This window comes from Ruditapes philippinarum, unplaced genomic scaffold (genome assembly GCF_026571515.1).
Source record: "Ruditapes philippinarum isolate M1 unplaced genomic scaffold, ASM2657151v2 ctg341_1_1_1_1, whole genome shotgun sequence".
NCBI classification, from domain to species: domain Eukaryota; kingdom Metazoa; phylum Mollusca; class Bivalvia; order Venerida; family Veneridae; genus Ruditapes; species Ruditapes philippinarum.
The window spans coordinates 5,215-26,084 of NW_026862255.1; the positions used below are offsets into that span (position 1 = coordinate 5,215).

At 33.5% G+C, this 20,870-nt stretch overlaps 1 protein-coding gene across 1 annotated transcript in view; it reads left to right on the forward strand.

Moving 5' to 3' along the window:
- The first annotated feature begins 4,324 nt into the window (after positions 1 to 4,324).
- LOC132718438 (protein sel-1 homolog 3-like) overlaps positions 4,325 to 20,870 on the forward strand; it is a 53,636-nt gene continuing 37,090 nt past the window's right edge. Inside the window, exons 1-10 of the mRNA XM_060702138.1 lie at positions 4,325 to 4,477; positions 8,578 to 9,139; positions 10,566 to 10,692; positions 11,268 to 11,404; positions 11,986 to 12,101; positions 12,652 to 12,710; positions 13,134 to 13,269; positions 13,839 to 13,977; positions 14,493 to 14,707; positions 15,251 to 15,385. Coding sequence (XP_060558121.1) covers positions 4,424 to 4,477; positions 8,578 to 9,139; positions 10,566 to 10,692; positions 11,268 to 11,404; positions 11,986 to 12,101; positions 12,652 to 12,710; positions 13,134 to 13,269; positions 13,839 to 13,977; positions 14,493 to 14,707; positions 15,251 to 15,385 — 1,680 coding nt within the window. The 5' untranslated portion in view covers positions 4,325 to 4,423. The remainder of the gene's footprint in view (positions 4,478 to 8,577; positions 9,140 to 10,565; positions 10,693 to 11,267; positions 11,405 to 11,985; positions 12,102 to 12,651; positions 12,711 to 13,133; positions 13,270 to 13,838; positions 13,978 to 14,492; positions 14,708 to 15,250; positions 15,386 to 20,870) is intronic.

The window sequence follows — 20,870 nt, forward strand, 5'->3', positions numbered from 1 at the left end:
AAAGAGTTGGCGATCTTTATTATCATTTGTAACACATGTATGGCAAGTTGCGTAACTTGACGGTTACTTTTCAAAAATAACTCACTCTTATACGTTTAAAATTCACATGCATCACCGTGCATATCCAATAACGCAGGAATGTGCAATTTACGTAAAAGTAACGCCGGATCTGTGCAAAGCTATTGCAAAAACGAATAACACAGAATGTAAACAAACCAAAAAAATTCATTCTCAATCAAATTTAAAGAAATGAATTAGCGCATACGGCTGCTACGACATTATACTTTAATCAGCATTACATTTTGTTCAGGAACTTGTTCACTTTCTTAGATCATTCGTGAGAAAGACATCCTGATTACCGTTTTGTGGGTGACTTTTGTATTTCGTCAAACAAATATATACATTTAACACATTTAAAACTTTATTTTTTTCATATTCTGTATACCTAATATAAGACATTTGTCAAACTACAAGTAATAAGCAATAATCGGATGAGTTAGAATCAGTAACATGAATAAAGAATAAATCAAACGCTGTTATGTATGTTTTGTTTTATTTTATTTACTTTGAGTGGTAGTCACTTCCGTGCATTGAATTATTTTGTAAGTTAGGGATGAAAATGCCGCTCTGTGGGCTTCTTCAAAAATAGATAAATCAAGTCCTGAGACTCATAGAGTTCTATGCGTAGTAGGTTTAGAGCAAAAGTATTGATCATACCTTAATAATAATAACATAAAAGTGTAACTTGGATAACGAGTGCTATATATCGGCGTTGTTCTTTATTTCATGTCCTTGAATAAGTATTATCCATTGATACGGTCTGTTTTTGAGACTTTACATTTTTCTAGAGATCCAGCAAAAAAGTAATAAATAAATAAATAAATAAATATACATAAAAATAGATAATACCATTAAAGGATTATTTGTTTGCAATTTGCGCTACTCGCTACTGAAAATTACCGATCGGTACAGGTAGGTTATAAATTTGGTTGGTTTAATTATATTACACAAATACGGCCCATTTCATTGCTATAAAACTATTGTCCATTGAATGGAGATACTGTAAGGTAATTTTGGACTCGTTTTTTCCTGTTTTAAGACTATTTTGAGCAGGTTAAAAGTGACAGCCTCGGAAAAATCCGGGGGTCTCGCAAGCCAAATATCTACCCAGTGAGTCTTTTCTTGAAAGTTTTACAGACGCTCAATCTTGTCCGGTCGAAGAAAAAATGCTGCCGTTTTAGGCAGATACATATTATAAATGCTGCCGTCGATGGCAGAAATACCATGAAAGTGGCTAACATTCTGACAGAAAATCAAGTTCAATCTTTTATCAATTCCTCTTTTCTTTGCATTCTTTTAGTCGAAATTGAGACGTTAAGCTATCATTTCTAATATTTTCTCAAGATAGAAAAGTTATTAATGCGGTATGTGCATCGAAAAAAGCTTTTTTAGCAACATGCAGTTACAATACAAAAAGTGATGATTTAGTACGATAAAATTGCACTATAAATAGAGAAATGAACATGAAAAACTTCATTTTTCTATATTCATGCATGTGTGCTTGATCTGTTGTGTCTGTCAGTTACATGCATACAATACTATATGTATCTTAAGTTTAGCAACGCACTCCCTTTTTATGACATAACGCCAATTGTATATTACAGCAAGTAACTTCTGTAAGTGGACATTCATTTGCTAGCATATGACATTATTTTCTCGAGGTAATAATGTTCATCACTTTATGACAAATAAAGGCTGAAATTTACTTAATCGGCGCAGATTATAAGTTATTAAATTGATGTAATAAAGGGGAGACTATTAACCTCGCAACTGGCATCAGTGTATCATAAAACAATGTATGTTAATGTAAAATGGAAAGATAATATTATTGACAGTTCAGGTATTTTCCTATATTATCAAGTTCTTGAAAAATTCGACAACGTGGATTCATTTCTTTAAATTTTCATGTTTGTAATAGCGTTGTAGTTTGCCTTTGAATTACATTTACTATGCTAAACTATTAACAACAGTTCTGACATCACGTGCTCCCATTTAATTATATACATTTTTTCATTCATTTTAGTTGTTACCATGACAACTTATAAAGATGAACCTTTCGATGATTCATATCACAAGATGAAAATAAATCCTGTATTTATAGGAAAAAAAATAGATTTTTTTATTTGTTATATACTTTTTCTCTTTTTTTTACCTTTCAATTCATAAGACTTCTCCTTTAATTTTGTATATTGCCTAAATTAAGAATGAAAGTAGTCCGGCAAGACACTATTCAAACTACGGAAAATATGTTTCGCTGCAGTGAAAAATAAATCTACAGTGAGGCAATGGCTCCAATATTGTGTACATCTTGTGCATTCAAATGTTTCCTCGCTGGAATGTTTTCTTAGATGTCTTTTCAGTAAGACTTTGGTCTTGTAACCTCTGCCACAAATGTCACAGTCAAATATCTCACTATTAACAGTCTCCTTTAAAGATACATCAAGAAATGAGCCAACTAATGGAGCCATTGCCTCGTCTTAATCATCGAAAGGTTCATCTTTATAAGTTGTCATGGTTACAACTAAAATGAATGAAAAAATATATAATTAAATGGGAGCACGTGATGTTAGAACTGTTGTTAATAGTTTAGCATAGTAAATGTAATTCAAAGACAAACTACAACGCTATTACAAACATGAAAATTTAAAGAAATGAATCCACGTTGTCGAATTTTTCAAGAACTTGATAATATAGGAAAATATTTGAACTGTCAATAATATTAACTTTCCATTTTACATTAACATACATTGTTTTATGATACATTGATGCCAGTTGCGAGGTTAATAGTCTCCCCTTTATTACATCAATTTAATAACTTATAATCTGCGCCGATTAAGTAAATTTCAGCCTTTATTTGTCATAAAGCGATGAACATTATTACTTCGAGAAAATAATGTCATATGCTAGCAAATGAATATCCTCTTACAGAAGTTACTTGCTGTAATATACAATTGGCGTTATGTCATAAAAAGGGAGTGCGTTGCTAAACTTAAGATACATATAGTATTGTATGCATGTAACTGACAGACACAACAGATCAAGCCTATGCATGAATATAGAAAAATGAAGTTTTTCATGTTCATTTCTCTATTTATAGTGCAATTTTGTCATACTAAATCATCACTTTTTGTGTTGTTACTGCATGTTGCTAAAAAGCTTTTTTCGATGCACATACCGCATTAATAACTTTTCTATCTTGAGACAATATTAGAAATGAAAGTTTAACGTCTCAATTCCGACTAAAAGGATGCAAAGAAAAGAGGAATTGATAAAATATTGAACTTGATTTTCTGTCAGAATGTTAGCCACTTTCATGGTATTTCTGCCATCGACGGCAGCATTTATAATATGTATCTGCCTACAACGGCAGCTTTTTTTCATCGACCGGACAAGATTGAGCGTCTGTAAAACTTTCAAGAAAAGACTCACTGGGTTGATATTTGGCTTGCGTGACCCCAATGGATGAACGTCTATATTGATAACAGGAAATCCTGCCATTTACTTAAAACTTGAGATATTTTGAGCAGAAAACATACATTTTCACGGATTTTTCCGAGGCTGTCACTTTTAACCTGCTCAAAATAGTCTTAAAACAGGAAAAAACGAGTCCAAAATTACCTTACAGTATCTCCATTCAATGGACAATAGTTTTATATCAATGAAATGGGCCGTATTTGTGTAATATAATTAAACCAACCAAATTTATAACCTACCTGTATCTATCGGTAATTTCCAGATATCTGCCATCACTGCAGTGATCTGCCATCACTCACTGCCGCCGGTAATACGGTGTTAAGCTACGGTGAAGAATATTTTGTTGCATCGTGATCTTGATAGAGATCGCAGGTTTGATTCCTTGAAGGGTCACAGTGGTGTTAACACGTGACTCGAGTAGCCTACGGTGGAGTCAAGATTTGCTCTCGAATAAGCACAATCACTGGTATCCACGTTAATAATAAGAGATGTAAATGAAGATTCTGTCTTGTTCTATAGAGAAAAAAATTTGTAAACGTGTAAATGTACCCGTGTAGTCTAAATGTTTTCATACCGGAAGAGATCATATTTTTCATTTTACTTTGAAAGCGTTGCATGCAATATGTTTATTAGGCCTAATCTGTTGTCCTTGTTGCCAACAATACAAACGAACAAATGAAATAAATATATAAATATATATACTCAATACACAACTAATCACATCGAATGAACAAACTTTTGCGACACGTGAAACTAATAATAAGCATTACTGAATCAATAAGCATGTGCACAGCTGTTACCGGAGGTGACGTCACTTAAGTCGTTTCCAAATAAATTCATCGTAAATATAAAATATATCGTCTGTACAAATTGATAAAATTGAGATAAAATGTATTCTTACCTAAGTTTATTCATTTTAATGATAGGATTTAATGGTGTAAAGGTACGTTGACTTTAATACTTATTTATTTTTTTGACAAAGTTTAATTAACAAATGTCACGTTAATACATGTCATATAAGTTTGGAAAATAAAGGTTGATGTACTGAAACGTGTTTACAGAAAAGACCCGACTATAATTTTTAGGAATAAAAATTGTACATGCATATGATAACCTAAGAAAAGCGACTTAAACAGTATATACTCTTGGTTTAGATACCGGGGTCTTTTCAGGATACGCAGCCGTTTAAAGTGTTAGGAATTCGCTACACTAGGAACGCACGAGGCGCACGTGGCTCCGAACGCCGAGCGCCGAATATCATGGAGTTTAATATTAAGGGATCCGATATGAAGAAATTGTGACAATGATTTTATTTATCAATCTTTTCTAAATATTCAGTCGTAACTGAAATTAATGAATAATGAACGTCATATTAATTAAGTGTGGACTACACGCTCAGTGTAATTACGGAGATTATCAATGTCTGCCATTATAATTTGTCTATATTAAAATACAGAATACTGTCACAAAATATATGAATTAATTAACATAAATCAAGACTAGATCTAGCAAATTTTTATGAAAAAAAAAAAATAAAAAAACGTGTCGCGTTGAATTATATAGATAAGTTTTCTATTTAAAGATTAGATCATATTAGAACGTTTATTTCTATTATGGGCTCGTGTGTTTTTAGTTTTGTAACAAATCAGATGGGTTTCAATAAGGATAAATTTGTTATCCCATTAAATGCCATGTGTTACAACAAATCAATAACTTAGATAATACACGGTGACAGTACAATAATGGTACAATAATGGTAAATATCAATGCGATATCAGTCTTAAATTTCATCTTTTATATCTCCAATAATTTCATCAATAGATGCATTAAGAACATTCCTCTGGAGTTAAATCTACTTTAAGCAAAATTTAAAATCATTTTCATTTCACATAAATTATCCGTCTCAATAAAGCGTCTTTTCATTCGGATCAATTTTGATTAAAATTGTACATGTTACACGTAAAAAAGATACGGCACACTAAACGAATTTCGATTTCGTAAACTTTCGCACATGATCGTATTTTACCATTTTTATGAAATTCGTCTTTTTCTTGATATACATATAACACGAAATAATATGGTTACTGAATACTCACTGGAATAAAATTCTTGATAATTCTGTTAAATATGCCAGTCGCCAAAATTAATCCTAGTGATATAGCCTAACGAGCAATTAGGCAATCTAATCTGAGTTGCAGACATCCCTTGCACTCGGGTTCAAGCTTCGAATTAAGTTGTTCGTATTTCTAACCTAGCTTATCAGTTATATTAGTATTTTTTTATTATGAACAATGTATACAATCCGTCACTTTGCATTTTCCATTTTTTGTTCGATATGCTTAACTTTAATGTGAATACTGTTCAATAAGTGAAATTATTAATGTATTTTATTACGTCAATGCAATACATGTTTGTTCTTTGGCATGTCGATTGATTGCTTTTTTAAGATACATTATGTTTGATAAAGTTTTGTATTATTTGTCATAAGAAATCATCATTAAAGTAATAATAAAGGTCTTTTTTTTTAAAAATAAATGAAATATTTAATTTGTAGTGGTTAAAGGAACAATAACACAGAACTTCATGTTAGGCACGAAGAGTAAATAAATCCTCCAGCCGCAACATGTTACCTTGTAACTGTCGATGTGAGTAAAAACAAAACCAAGTGAAATAAAGCCTTTTTAAAAAAGCCAGTTCAGACCCGCTTCACGGTGCATATTCATATCGGTACCCTCTTTGCGTAATCTGCTGAAACGGTACCCTCTTTGTACGTGCACAGGTCATTCTCTGCTAATAACAAACCAGCGATGGATAACAATCCAGTAAAATTTCATTGTAATAAGGAAAGGAGGTATGACACGTAGAAAAGATGTATACCACGGAACACTAGAATGTTTTATTTATGTGCTGATTTGTCACGTGCCCGTTTTTCATGTACTGCAACTTCACAATAAGCTACAAAAAATCGACATGTTTTGCCTCGCCCATCACCTCGACATATTTTTCGGGCTGAAATGAACCTGTGGCTTGATTATATATACATCATACATATTTAATATGTTCATATACATATCATCTTCGGACAAATGACAGTATATTGTCAAAAATAAATGTAAAATTCATAAAAACACTATACTTTCGGTTTTGCAGCGGCACGGGCTACCTCTCTTCATTAAAATTTTTATATCACAGGTACCCTCTCATTTTTTAAAATATGCACGACATATGCTTTTATTTGCGTTAATCGTTAAGTATATAATATTTACATAAAAGTAACAAATATTACAAACTTAACAATTAGTTAACGCAATTAAAAGCATATGTCGTGCTTTGAGGGTACCTATGTGTTAAAAAATGAGAGGGTACCTGTGTTATAAAAATTAGTGTACAATCCTTTGACTCCTTATGGTTATCATTTGGAAACCAACCATCTCTTTGATATTTAACAGATTATAATATCTATGTAAATATTTAGTGGTCTGAATCCAAATTAAAATTCAAACTGTATTTCATTTGTTTCAGCCGGGTTCTAAAAAATATTTTAAATCAAGTGGCTCGTAAAAAACTCATCTCCAAATTATTTCTTTATTTCTATATTGCAATATTAAAGACAAAAAGGAGCAAAAAAACAATGTAAAATTTTAGTGGTCTGAGCCCAATTTTAACGCCACCTGTATCTAATCATGTTACATCTGTTTAAATTCATTGACTATATATAGAGCAACATATTTATTAAAGTTCAATATGGGCCATAACTATGTAAAAAATTAGTGGCGTCATTCCATAATTGATCTTGACCTGTTTTTTATGATGTAAAACAATCTTCCAAAAATAGTTTAAATTAATTGACTCCTTTAAGAATAATCTGTGCAAAATTGATGATGAAAAAGGGGACACAACTATGTGAAAATTTAGCGGTCTGAGCCCAATTTCGACTTTGACCAGTATTTATGATATTACATCTGTGTATTAAAAATTATAACAATCCATTGACTCCTTTATCTGGAAAACTTTTTCTCTCTCGAATATCTGAAGATTAAAAGGGGTATAATATTGTAAATATCAAGTAGTCTGAACCCAAATTTGAGCATGGCCTGTATTTAATAATGTTACATAAATTATTACAATCTGTTTACTTCTTCAAGAGTAATCGTCTGGAAGTCATTTTTTTTACCAAATATGAAGACTTATAAAATTGAGAGTCTCAACCCAAATTCTAACTTGACTTGTATTTTATGATGTTACACCTATGCACCGAGAATTATTACAAACTGCACCGAGAATTATTACAAACTGTTGTCTCCTTCAAAATGATTGATTTTTTAAAGAAATCATGAAAACTTACATTTTTAATTATCATCATATCTTTGCGCTTTAAGCAATACTTGCTGCTTTTTTAAAAATGGCGTTGTAATAGAAGGTTTTTAGCCACTATGTAAGATAAAATTTGATTGGCCAATTAAATTTTGGAGTCCAGCTTATATAAAGAGCTGCAAGCCAAGCGTTTTGAGTTTTCTCTTGTTTCCTCAGTAAAATCTTAACGTTATACCGGCAACATATAATCTGAAATTCTTATATTGACCAACAGGGACTCTTAAACAGGAATACAATGTATATGCAAATAGACTTAGAAATAAATAAAAAAATCTTTTTTGTGTGTGTGCTATTCTTAGCAAGATTTGCAATGCTTTTCAATTTTGGGTAATTTTACACAATTAGAGAAGTTATGTTGGGAAAACGGAGTGAACGAATTATTGATGTAGACCTACATAGTTGGAACACTTGTCTTGCAAAATAATTTCCAGTCTCGTCATGTAAAAAAAAACTCGGCGAAGTCCCTTCTTTAAAGATAGAATATATAAACTAATAAACATCTTCCGCACATAATTAATTACAAGACGAAACTTAAGTTCCTATCATTTGGATATAATTTCATAAATATGGTGGAATAACGGTTTGAAATGTCTACATAATTATTTAAGATTTACATTTCCTCGCATTATTATTAATCATTAAAATATTATGTATGTTTATGTTATACAGGGGAGTGCAGTTAATCCAAAGACAATGGCTGTCGTTATTGGCAATGAACCGTCTGTTATGGCCGAATATATTCAAATAATGGAGGATCTCACAACAATAGAGGGCGCTTCTACAAAAGTAACAGTAGAGTACCGGTGTACTGATGATAAATTGATTGGCGTGGAAGTTGTCGCTGACATCAATCTTGAAGTTTCACAAAAAATATTTCAAAAAGTGTGGAAATGTCGTAAAAGTGAACAATTTTCTGGCATAAAATTTAAGAAAGTGAAATTGAAACTTCCGCCGGATGTTGCCTACAATTACAATGCATTCAACAAACACGTGACATCAACTTCAAGGTCAAAGGTCAGGGTATGGATGCTTGATAACGAATGGTGGCCATTTTGTTATAGAAACAGTGACTGCTACACAAAGTCGTCTGTTAAAGTGTCTTACAATGTGAAAATATCACCTCCATTTTCAAGACCCTTTTACAAACTGTACAAACAATGTAAGTCATGGCCTTGGAATATCCTTGCTGCAGTAACGTCTGTTAAAATACCAACTTGCCCTTTTGAAGAAGGTAAATATTACAGATGTTGTATGTTTTACATATTGTTTGACCCAAGTTAATAAGCAACGAAGCTTCACATTTGTACCATCTGCGGAAATGGTTTAGCGCCTAAGATTAACATTGGTCCTTTTATGACTTGTTAACCAACATCTTGAGTTGCATGTCAACAAGTTAGCCCTTTACATGTGTTCCATGACTTATTACTTCTTAGGGAATGCTGTGATCTTTTAAAAGGAAAACTGCTTAACAATATTTCTACATTTTGCTGGAATTTAAGCAATGATCTTGTTTTTTAATATTATTGCTATTTTTCTTGTATACTTAACAAGTGAATTTTACCCAGGATTTTATTTAAGCGCTACATTTGTGATATGTGTGGGGGAGGTTGCGAGAGGAGACATAGTTGTCAAAATGGCTGTTTGTTGTTTGTGTGTGCCTGCGTTTGAACTTGTCCATGCCATAACTTATTCGTGCATGGAGGAATTTTCAAATAACATGCTTTAAGGTTTTCATGCACAAATGTTCATCATGAGAATTCGTGTCATGTACTGTACATGAACCAGGTAATTGGGTCACGGGTCAAGGTCACCTAAGATGATGTAATATCAAGATACTGCTTTGGGTATAAAGAGGATGTGCTGCGCACATTTCGCCTATGTATAAGCCTTTCTCCTTTATCTAAAGGTTAAAGGTTCAGGTTTAAATTAAGTCTTATAAAATCCACATATATTTCTCAGAACTGTTTGTAATAGGAAGACTGTAATTTTTCAAAGGTCTTATTCCTTATTTCTTCAATGGAGCTATCAGGATCTTCATCGCAGTATTTCCTAGCCTTTTTATTAAGCGCACTTCATCCCCAGTCTCGTTGGTGAGATATGTAGTATTCCCATAAGTCAGTATGTTCTTGTTTTTTAACGTTATCAGCGTTATTGTCAAGTTTTTCGTCACTATCTTGCTTTTCATCGTTTTCGTAAGAAACCTCAGATTTTGCATCGTAACGATGACCAGCGTATAATCTAGATGGTTTCAACTGATCGAAAACATTCTTATAAGTTTGCGTTTTGGCTCCTCTTCTGATGAATGAATTTCCATCGTCGATATCACTTTCAGACATATTTTTTTGTATATTTAGGGTGTAAATGTCTATTCAAATTCTATTTTCTTTTAAATTCTCTATAGCTGTGATAGCATGTGTACACCGTAACCGAAAATGATTCAATGGAAAAACTAAGTAGTTTACTTCATTTTTATACGTTTTGTTTCAACATGACTACTCATTTTTCTGACTCATTTGATCATTTCTTTCCACTTTTAACTTGCATATTTGCTTGTTTTGCTTTGTTATTGTATATTTGACTACAACATACATTCACTTGGGTTTGTTGGTGATCTGTATTGAACAGTTAATGTAAAGATGAATTTATCATTTCTACAGAGATCATTGAAGCGATTAAATATCCGGTAGTGCTCGGGGGAGATTCTTATGGCGTCTATAGACAATTTCTGCCGTTTAACAACCCCGACTTGGAGAGGGAGAGACAAGAACAAACCGAAAGACCAATGTATGTACACTCACTTAAAATAATACGTTATGCATGTTTATGTAATTTTTCACCTTACAAGGACTGAACTGACGTTTCTTTCACATGGCAGGACTTGAAATATTTTTTTCGTAGATTTTCGTACCAATTGATGTAAGTCTGGTCCAATTATTTGTGTGCACATCTTCAGCTCCTCCCCTATCTCCTTTCTTTCCAGAATGATCATTTTTATAATTCAAAAGGATCACAAAATGAAAAGCGTTGCAACGCTTTTCGGTCAAAACCGACTAAGAATTGTGCGGAAAAATCGATTTCCAAAATATATCTAAGTATATTTCTTTGTTATCCTTTTCATAATTTTCCGTTTTAAGTGCATGGCTTGATTTTGGTTAGATTTTATAATTTTAGAGTTTTAGGCATTTGGACTTCAAGTGGAGTTCCTTTAGCCATGGTACATATATGTAATTATAGCATAAAAGCATGAATATTTATAAGTGTTCTTTTAATGAATTAATATTTTCTTAGAATTTTTTAGAAAGCAAATCTTTTTTTTTACTTTACTGCTTACTCATTATTTTGTTATTTTTATCTTTTAGATTTACAATATCTATATGGCTATACATTTTGGAATACTGTCCAGGTCGACCGCGTCCAGGCTTGCTATGTAGTATAATGCATCGTTTTACGTGGGATGGACAATTCCGAACTATTATGGTGCTCCTTACACCGGAAGGTTTTATCTAATATGTACATTTATTGTTTTAATCGGTTATAATTTTATATTAGATAACATGGTTTTAGAGAATATAAGACCCTTGTTACCTAAGGAAAGATGTGATAAATGTGAAATAATTTGTCGAAAAGAAGCCGAATGAAAACAAACTAACAAAGTAGTATTTTGACTTCCATACAAGATACTAATTCACTATAACTGTATTTATTGCCAAAAAGCATCAGATAACGCTTAAAACGGGCATACTTCTGCTAATTATTACACATTGTATACACGTTAAGGTTGTTGACATCAAACCACTAGCCCTTCGAATTCACCGCTGTGAGTTCGATTCCCGCCAGGCAATTTGGATTTTTTTCATGTGAGGAAGGCAACTAGCTAACTTATCTAACGTCGGTGATTCTTCCAAGGTGCCCTTTAGTGCCTGAAATAATGCCAGAAGGAGCACCTGATGTCTTCCTTGGTCAGTAAAGGTGGAAAGTCACCATATGCCTTTTATAGTGTTGGTGCGACGAAAAAGGTTAACATAAAAATTTAGATATTACCAGTATCAATTGAATAAGTAATGGTTTTTCTTACAGGTCGAATTCATATTCAAATACAAGATATAGCTGGACACCACAAAGCCGGCTTGTCACATTTCAGTATTCCTAAACACCAGTGGACTAGAGTTATTGTCCAGTTTCAGATGCAAACAGTACGTTTATATTTTCATTTTATACACCGTTTTTCATTGAATGATAGCAGCGTTTATATAAACTCTATTCACGGCATTTGTCGATGTATGTTTTTTTTCTTCTAATTTTTAATACGTTTGCCGTATTATGAATTCGTTATAAAGATTCTTCATAACCCTAGCGGGGTAGGGTTATATATGCAAACAACCGTTTAAATAGAGCCATATAACCTGTCAAAAACTGTTTATTATTGATAATATACATTGTACATTATGTTTCAATGGCACTTTTGAAGACTTAAATTACTGTCATGATTACGCTTATTATTTTCGTAAAAGGTCCGTGTTTCACGTTTGGGTTGAACTCCTCTAAATACTTTCCCTCTTCTTATTCCGACTAAACATACTTAAAATACAATCCTGCAAAACTTGTACATGTACATACATACTTTCCGTATAATAATTTCCAATAGTTTTTACTTCTCAATTAATAGTTGACGAAAACAATTAGCATGTTACATGGTTAAGCAATGCCAAACACATGCAAAACAACTGTTTTTGTTCGTTTCAGTGGCGTTTATTTATCAACTATGGTGAACAATTCAAAGAAACATTAGAAACTGAGTACAGGTACTTATATAATTGGGCGCTCTTGTGTATTACTTATTGTATTTTTATTTAAAAAAATGAAAGCAACATAATCCCTGTTTTATGCCGAAATTTGAGCTACCAATACAAAAAATATAAAAACAATCAATCACATGCATATATTTGTCTGAAGGAAAGTAATCAACTCATTTTATCATAATTTTGTAGTGTTTAGGCTCAAGGTCATATATCAGTCAGAATCTTTTCCCAGTTTTTTTGCATGTGTTATTTCCACAGAAAGTTTTTATACATGTTTCATTTTCCCCGGAAGGTTTTTTGCATGCTTTATTTTCTTAGAAAGGGTCCTATATATATATTTGTTATGCTACATTTTTTTTTGCATTTACGTATAAAGTGCCGAAATAAAGTATGTGTGCAGACATTTTTTTCTATGATTCTTTCCAGACATGCTGGAGAGCCTACATTTTATGACGATGCTAAGGATCTAGTCACTTTTGGTGGATCTGAATACATGGCAAGTTTCAGGGGTTACATTGGACAGGCAACAATTTACAGAAACAAAATAGTAAATCCAGATAAGGTTTGTTTGTTTTTAGCTAAATACCAACAGTGATTTCCGGTTATCTACCAGTTAACTTCCGGTTAACATCCCGGGATAAACATTCCGATACAATTTATTTGTACAGTTTCCATCAATTTTTTAATTGATTTATGCGAATTAACTTCCGGTTTCCGTCACAAGGAAGGAAATTACTGGTAATAGGGTACAGAAACATTCGTTGTGCAATAATGCTGATCTTTCACTGCACTAAACTCGACTTAAACCAGAGTTCTTGTGTTTAAAGTGTTTGTGCCTCAACATACAGATCAGTAGTTCAAGCTCTAGTCAGCCGACGACCATGCTTCTTTGTATAATGACACCACCAACGGTAGGGTCCAGGAGGCGGGACCGAAAAACTTTGTGTCACAGTCGAACATATAGTGTTTGCTTAACTTGACTAAATCAGAAAAAAAACAAGATAAGTAGATATGTTTTCGAAAAGCATTTCTGGTTCAGGTCAGATTGTACTAAATTCATGGCTAGGGATAAAGTGCTGTAAAGATATACAGTTATAAAGATAATATGAGGTAAACTTGTTTATATTTCAGATACCGATGCCAAGCAAGTTTCATCCAATGTTTGAGCTTCAGCTTACCCACAGAGAGAAAAAATGTGGCGATTATTTAGACTGGGTTACGGATAGAGTCAACGTGCATAAATCAAAATATGACGTCAGCTTGAGGAAACGTAAGCAGTGTTTTAAGTCTGGGTTTCGTTATGTTTATGCTTCATTGCTTAGAAGATACGCAAAAAATGATTATGTCACGTTCAGTCAGAGCATCTCGGGTATTATTCATTATCCAAAGTTTGACGGAAAAAGCCGAGAAGATGCGATTGTGTCACTCTTATATGACAGTAATATCAATTTTAAGTAACATTTGTGTGACGGTAATGTCATCTGTTGGAAGAACTGTAAGCATTTTTATGTACCGTTGTGTGTGATTGGTAACACAACCCGGAAGGTTAAATGCAACTTGACTTAATATTGGTTTACAGTTGATATTCATATAAATGAGCATATTAAAGGCACAAAATATCTGTCATTAAGATTTTCGCATTGCTGATGTATTTTCTTTTTTTCTGACTTAACTTTACATCAGTAAAGATGCAAATACAATGTATGACGTCATATTGACGCTTGAAGAAAAAAGTCGTTTGAATTTGTATGTAACTATTTTCGTATTCCTCTTCCAAATTTTAAGGGACATGTCGCCATCCCTTTGTTGAGATCGTTGAAAAGGCAATGGACAATTGGAAGGCCGTTTCACCTTTACCAACTTGCAAACTTACAAGCAAGAGGACAACTCGTAAACGAAAGCAAGTGGATAGAATTATCAAGAAAATGGTTTGGGAAGGTAGAAATGTAGATTTTAGCGAAATAGCCGACCTGTTGTACAAGAACGCAACAACTGAGTTGGTAAGATGACATTTTGCTGCTTAATTTTCCTTATTTATTTTTATAGCCCACATTGTTCTAGCAGAAGAACTAAAACCTGGCACCCGGTATGCGGTCGGTGTGCTATTGGGTGAGTTCCACCAGCAAAAACGTGATGTTACCATGTCACATTACGGATTGGGTTCGAGTACACTACAAATGGTTGACAACAACACTAATAATAAATGAAAATAACTAATAATGAAAACTTGTTAGTGTTTAACTAAGCGCAGCCACTGGATGAAAACGCGTTTTGTGTCATAAACATGAAGGTAATATGTTGTTTTGACTCAAAAGGCAACAAGGGTATTTCTTTCAATTCTTTATACCAAATCGGCAATCACGTGACTTTGAGGGCAACATGATTGAAGCCTACACAGAATGAAAAACCTTATTACCATTATTTTGTTTTCTACACGTATGTACATAAACCTAAAATGATTTCGAGCGGTTTATGTACACATGAACCACGTGTATTTTTTTTTAAACACAGTCATGATCTATTCCTTAACTGTATTAAAATAGGAAGCCGGTTTAGAGAAAATACAAGTTGTGTTTCCGGTTCTTAAGCAAGCTGCGTGCTACGGAAACATGGACGCCATGTACATGATTTCTACAATTCTCAACAATGGTATATTCATCAAAGCAGACGAAATTCAGGTAATTCCTGTTGTTTTTTTAGTTTGATATAAAAACATATGTTACTCTTTTACTCTATTTTATCTTGTACACTCGTTATTCATACATTGGGCTTTATTATGGCTAACGGCCATTAGTTACTAGACAATCTTTTCGGCAAAGTGTTCACTATTTCTTAACTTGGCACTATTTCTTAACTTGGGCGACACAAAATAGTTCTTTTCAAATGTTGTAAAGGTTAAAAATATATCTTCTAGTTAGATTATATTTTTTATGTACAATATCATTTTCGTTATTGTAACCAATATGTGATCTGGGGAGTAGTTAACTATCAGTTTAAGAAACACTTTGTGATGTACAAAATATTTGGCTGAAATTTAAGTCATTTTAGTCGGTATTATAAATTGAGGACCTCAATTTTATGCCAAAGAGCCCCTTTTTGGTAAAACACATTTGTATACGTTTTTCACCTACCCAGATGTCGCGGGTTCGAGCTACAACATCAGCTTAAGACGTATCTTACACACCGAGAAGTTTATTTTAATATTTAATCTAAGGTCAGATTTTTTTATCAATATTTTGTGTCGGCCTTTCACCTACAAGCATGTTTGCCAGCGGTTTTATCGGTATAAAAGGTATTATACTTAATCTAATTTTATTATATATATTATTTTGCCACAATAAGATTACATACAGTTTTACATATTTCACTGATGCAATCATCACTTAAGGTCATGTATGCAAGAAAGATCAACCCAGAGTGTCTTTACAGGCGTCTAAAGTGAAAATGCTGCCCTTGAAGGCAAACATTTATTTTTGAGGCTGCCTGTTATGAATCTTTCTAACATTCTAACAGAAAACCAAGCTCACTATTATTTTCTTATTCGTATCGTTCCTTTATCCACATTGAAGCTCCGTAATATTTCCCTCCTGAGTGCATCGAAATAGCTCTTCGTGATTGACAGCATTTACCAAGGGGCAGGACGTGAAGTGGTTGCACACTTGGTTCAAGCGAGCGAATTGGTTGCAAACTTGACAAAATGGCAAACACGGCGTGATTTTTTGAAACGGTTGAACGAATTTTTGCCAGGCAAGTGGGTTTCTTTGTTATTTTGAAGTTCATTAGTATGTCTATTCCATTATGCAATATATATACCACACTCGGTTTAAGGTTTTAGCATCCTAGATTCTGTTTGACGAAGTTATTGAAGATATAAACTGATCATGTAGATATTTTGAAATTTGACATGTGACTGTTCTGGTCGGTTTTTCTCCTAATTTATTCAAATTTGTAAGTTTTGAACTGCATTTAACAATAACAAAATATGTTTCTGTCAATGCTGTACAAATTGGTTTAGTTCGCAAGTCCGAAGATAACGTTCAATACACAAAAATATCTTGTTCAAGCACATTTTGGTTGCAGACTTATACTTCAAGCATTTTTTGGTTTGCAAACTTATTCTTATTCTATTGAAATCCATAGTACAACTTTGCAAAAGGATTGTAGTAGTTTATATTTATTGACCTATTTTCAATGTCAATTATTGACATTTATGTTCTTTTACTTGTTTTTTGTTATAAATGTTATTTATACTTTCTTCTTTTACAACAAGTATGCACTTTTTATGTTTCAAATTACATGGTTTCTCAGTTCAATACTATAATCATCAGTAAAAGCCTGCAAACAAAATAATAGCACATAGAAGAAAAATATTTATTGATACTTCAATTCTAAAATATGTCATCATATGTAAAATGCAAATGAAAACTACATACAAAAAAACGTATGTGAGAGTACTGCTGTATGTAAGTGAATTATTTTCATTATAAACATAAGGATATGTGCTCACATACGATGTTACTCGGCAAAAAATTTTCCAAAGTTTATCAAAAACCACAATAAATGTTTATTTTGTTTGTTTCGTATGTAAAGATCAGCAGTTGCTTTAGACATAAAGTATGTAATGTACTTATAAACCAAAAGTTAAAATGACATGCTTGTTTACAATATTTCGGATTTGATGTACATATCATAATTATATGTCAATTGTATTCTAAAAATTATTTTGGCTATTAGATCATAATATAACTGATATACGATGGTAATTTACATTGACTGATATGTGACAAAACTACTTAAAGTCATTGTTCGAGTTAGGGAATTTGGAAGATGTTTCGATTGGTCAATAATAAGGAACAATTTAAAGACACATGTGAATAATGCCCTGTGTGTCAATGTTAATATAGTTTGTATCTACTATACAATCAAATTTATTTCAAAATCTCAAAAAAAAGAACAATAATGAAAGCTGTTTGTTGCTATTTTTCTCTTCTTTTCCTTTATAGTTAGTCATGCCAAGATATAAAAAAAAAGTCCTAAGACTTTGTAAAAAGAAAAGAAGTATATCGAGGAGAAAAATGATGAAGATAAACACAAATGAACTTCAATTAAGCATATTTGTGTTTTCTATCTATTTGAAAGACCCTGTGTTAGGATATATCTGCACGCATGCACAATTTGTATATATATTTCTTATTAGATGAACGGGTATAATTGCCTTAATATTGCTAATTATTTCTCGCTTAAAAATATGCATGCCACATTATTGACACACAAAGTTTGCAACCAAAAATGCTTGAAGTATAAGTCTGCAACCAAAAGTGTGCTTGAACAATATATTTTTGTGTATTGAATGTTATCTTCGGACTTGCGAACTAAAACCATTTGTACAGCATTGACAGAAACATATTTTGTTATTGTTAAATGCAGTTAAAAAACTTACAAATTTGAATAAATTAGGAGAAAAAAACCGACCAGAACAGTCACATGTCAAATTTCAAAATATCTACATGATCAGTTTATATCTTCAATAACTTCGGTCAAAACAGAATCTAGGATGCTGAAACCTTTAACCGAGGTGTGGCATATATATTTCATTATGGAATAGACATACTAATGAACTTCAAAATAACAAAGAAACCTACTTGCCTGGCAAAAATTCGTTCACCCGTTTCAAAAAATCACGCCGTGTTTGCCATTTTGTCAAGTTTGCAACCAATTCGCTCGCTTGAACCAAGTGTGCAACCACTTCACGTCCTGCCCCTTGTTTACAGGTAATACAAAATTCACTTCGACCAAACTTTCCTACGAGTATAAACTTTTGTTTGAAATTAAGTGTCCTGTGTGTCCTTAAAAAGTGTTTAATTGACATGAAAGTTTAAAGGCATATGCTTGATATGTTTAAAAGCAAACTGAAAACTGTATAATTAGAATTTATTCAAATTTTGAATGAGCTTAGATCAAAAAGCAATATGTGAATATGACAATTGTTACAACTTATATATTGTATTTTTTCTTGCAGCCCATCACATTATTTTCTATTACAAGTAGGAAAAGTCAAATTTAGATATATAAATGCGTACTTTTGAAAATACGTATGCCCCCAGGGTAATATTTACCAACAGAGTGAGAAATGTATTATCTCCCATATCTTATGCATATAAAACGTTCATGTTTGCAAAAATAGAATAATTCATGTTATATACAAATAACGAAAGGTGGAAAATACTTCAAACTCAAAATTTTCCAAGAAATTATATAAGATATTTCTAAAATTTCAAAGCAGACTTAAAAGGACGAAAACTGATTCCAGCTAGGTTTGCATTACTACAGTTGTATATAAACCATTCTGTGAAAATTAGCCACCTTATAAATAAGGCAAAGGCATATTTTTAGTCTGCCCTTTAATAAAAGGGCGGACAAATCTTTGTCCCTTTCTCGTAAGACAAGGGGAATCTTGTGATGCGTGTATGTGGTCACTTTCTTTCGAAACATGTCCTCGATGCATGTATGTGGTCGCATGGTTGAAAATCTCTAATATAATGACAACTAAACGTTCGTAAAGGCGTTTTGGTCCAGCAACAGTTACCTCCCTTTAAACTCATTTGCAATGCTATCAGGGGAGGTCACCCTAATTAACTCTTTTTGTAAGCGTAACAGTTATTGCCCTTTGAACCCTTCCGCCACTTGCAATGCTATCAGGGGAGGTCACCCTAAAAAAACTCTTTTTCTAAGCGCAACAGTTATTGCCCTTTGAACCCTTACGCCATTTGCAATGCTATCAGGGGAGGTCACTCTTATCGTCTCTTTTATTAGCGCAACAGTAACCTCCCTTTAAACATTTACGCCATTTGCAATGCTATCAGGGGAGGTCACTCTTACCGACTCTTTTTTTAGCACAACAGTTACCTCCCTTTGAACCCTTCCGCCTTTTGCAATGCTATGAGGGGAGGTCACTCTTACCGACTCTTTTTTGAGCACAACATTTACCTCCTTTTGAACATTTATGCCATTTGCAATGCTATCAGGGGATGTCACTCTAATCGACTCTTTTTTCAGAGCAACAGTTACCTCCCTTTGAACCCTTACGCCATTTGCAATACTATGAGGGGAGGTCACTCTTACCGACTCTTTTTTTAGCGCAACAGTTACCTCCCTTTGAACCCTTCCGCCTTTTGCAATGCTATCAGGGGAGGTCACTCTTACCGACTCTTTTTTGAGCACAACAGTTACCTCCCTTTGAACCCTTACGCCATTTGCAATGCTATCAGGGGAGGTCACTCTAATCGACTCTTTTCAGAGCAACAGTTACCTCCCTTTGAACCCTTCCGCCATTAGCAATGCTATCAGGGGAGGTCACTCTTACCAACTCTTTTTTTTAGCGCAACAGTTATCTCCCTTTGAACCCTTACACCATTTGCAATGCTATCAGGCGAGGTCACTCTTACCGACTCTTTTTTTAGCGCAACAGTTACCTCCCTTTGAACCCTTCCGCCTTTTGCAATGTTATTAGGGGAGGTCACTCTAATCGCCTCTTTTTTGAGAGCAACAGTTACCTCCCTTTGAACCCTTACGCCATTTGCAATGCTATCAGGGGAGGTCACTCTTACCGACTCTTTTTTTTAGTGCAACAGTTACTTCCCTTTGAACCCTTACACCATTTGCAATGCTATCAGGGGAGGTCACTCTTAACGACTCTTTTTTTTTAGCGCAACAGTTACTTCTCCTTTGAACCCTTACACCATTTGCAATGCTATCCAGGCGAGGTCACTCTTACCGACTCTTTTTTTAGCGCAACAGTTACCTCCCTTTTGAACCCTTCCGCCATTTGCAATGCTATCAGGGGAGGTCACTCTAATCGCCTCTTTTTTCAGAGCAACAGTTACCTCCCTTTGAACCCTTATGCCATTTGCAACGCCTACAGGGGAGGTCACTCTAATCGACTCTTTTTTAAGTGTAACAGTTACCTCCCTTTGAATCCTTACCCCATTTGCAATGCTTTCGGGGGAGGTCACTCTCATGAACTTTATTTTAGCGCAACAGTTACCTCCCTTTGGACCCCTTTCGCCATTTGTAATGTTATCAGGGGAGGTCACTGTAATCGACTATATTATTAGCGCAACAGTAACCTCCCTTTGAACATTAACGCCATTTGCAATGATATCA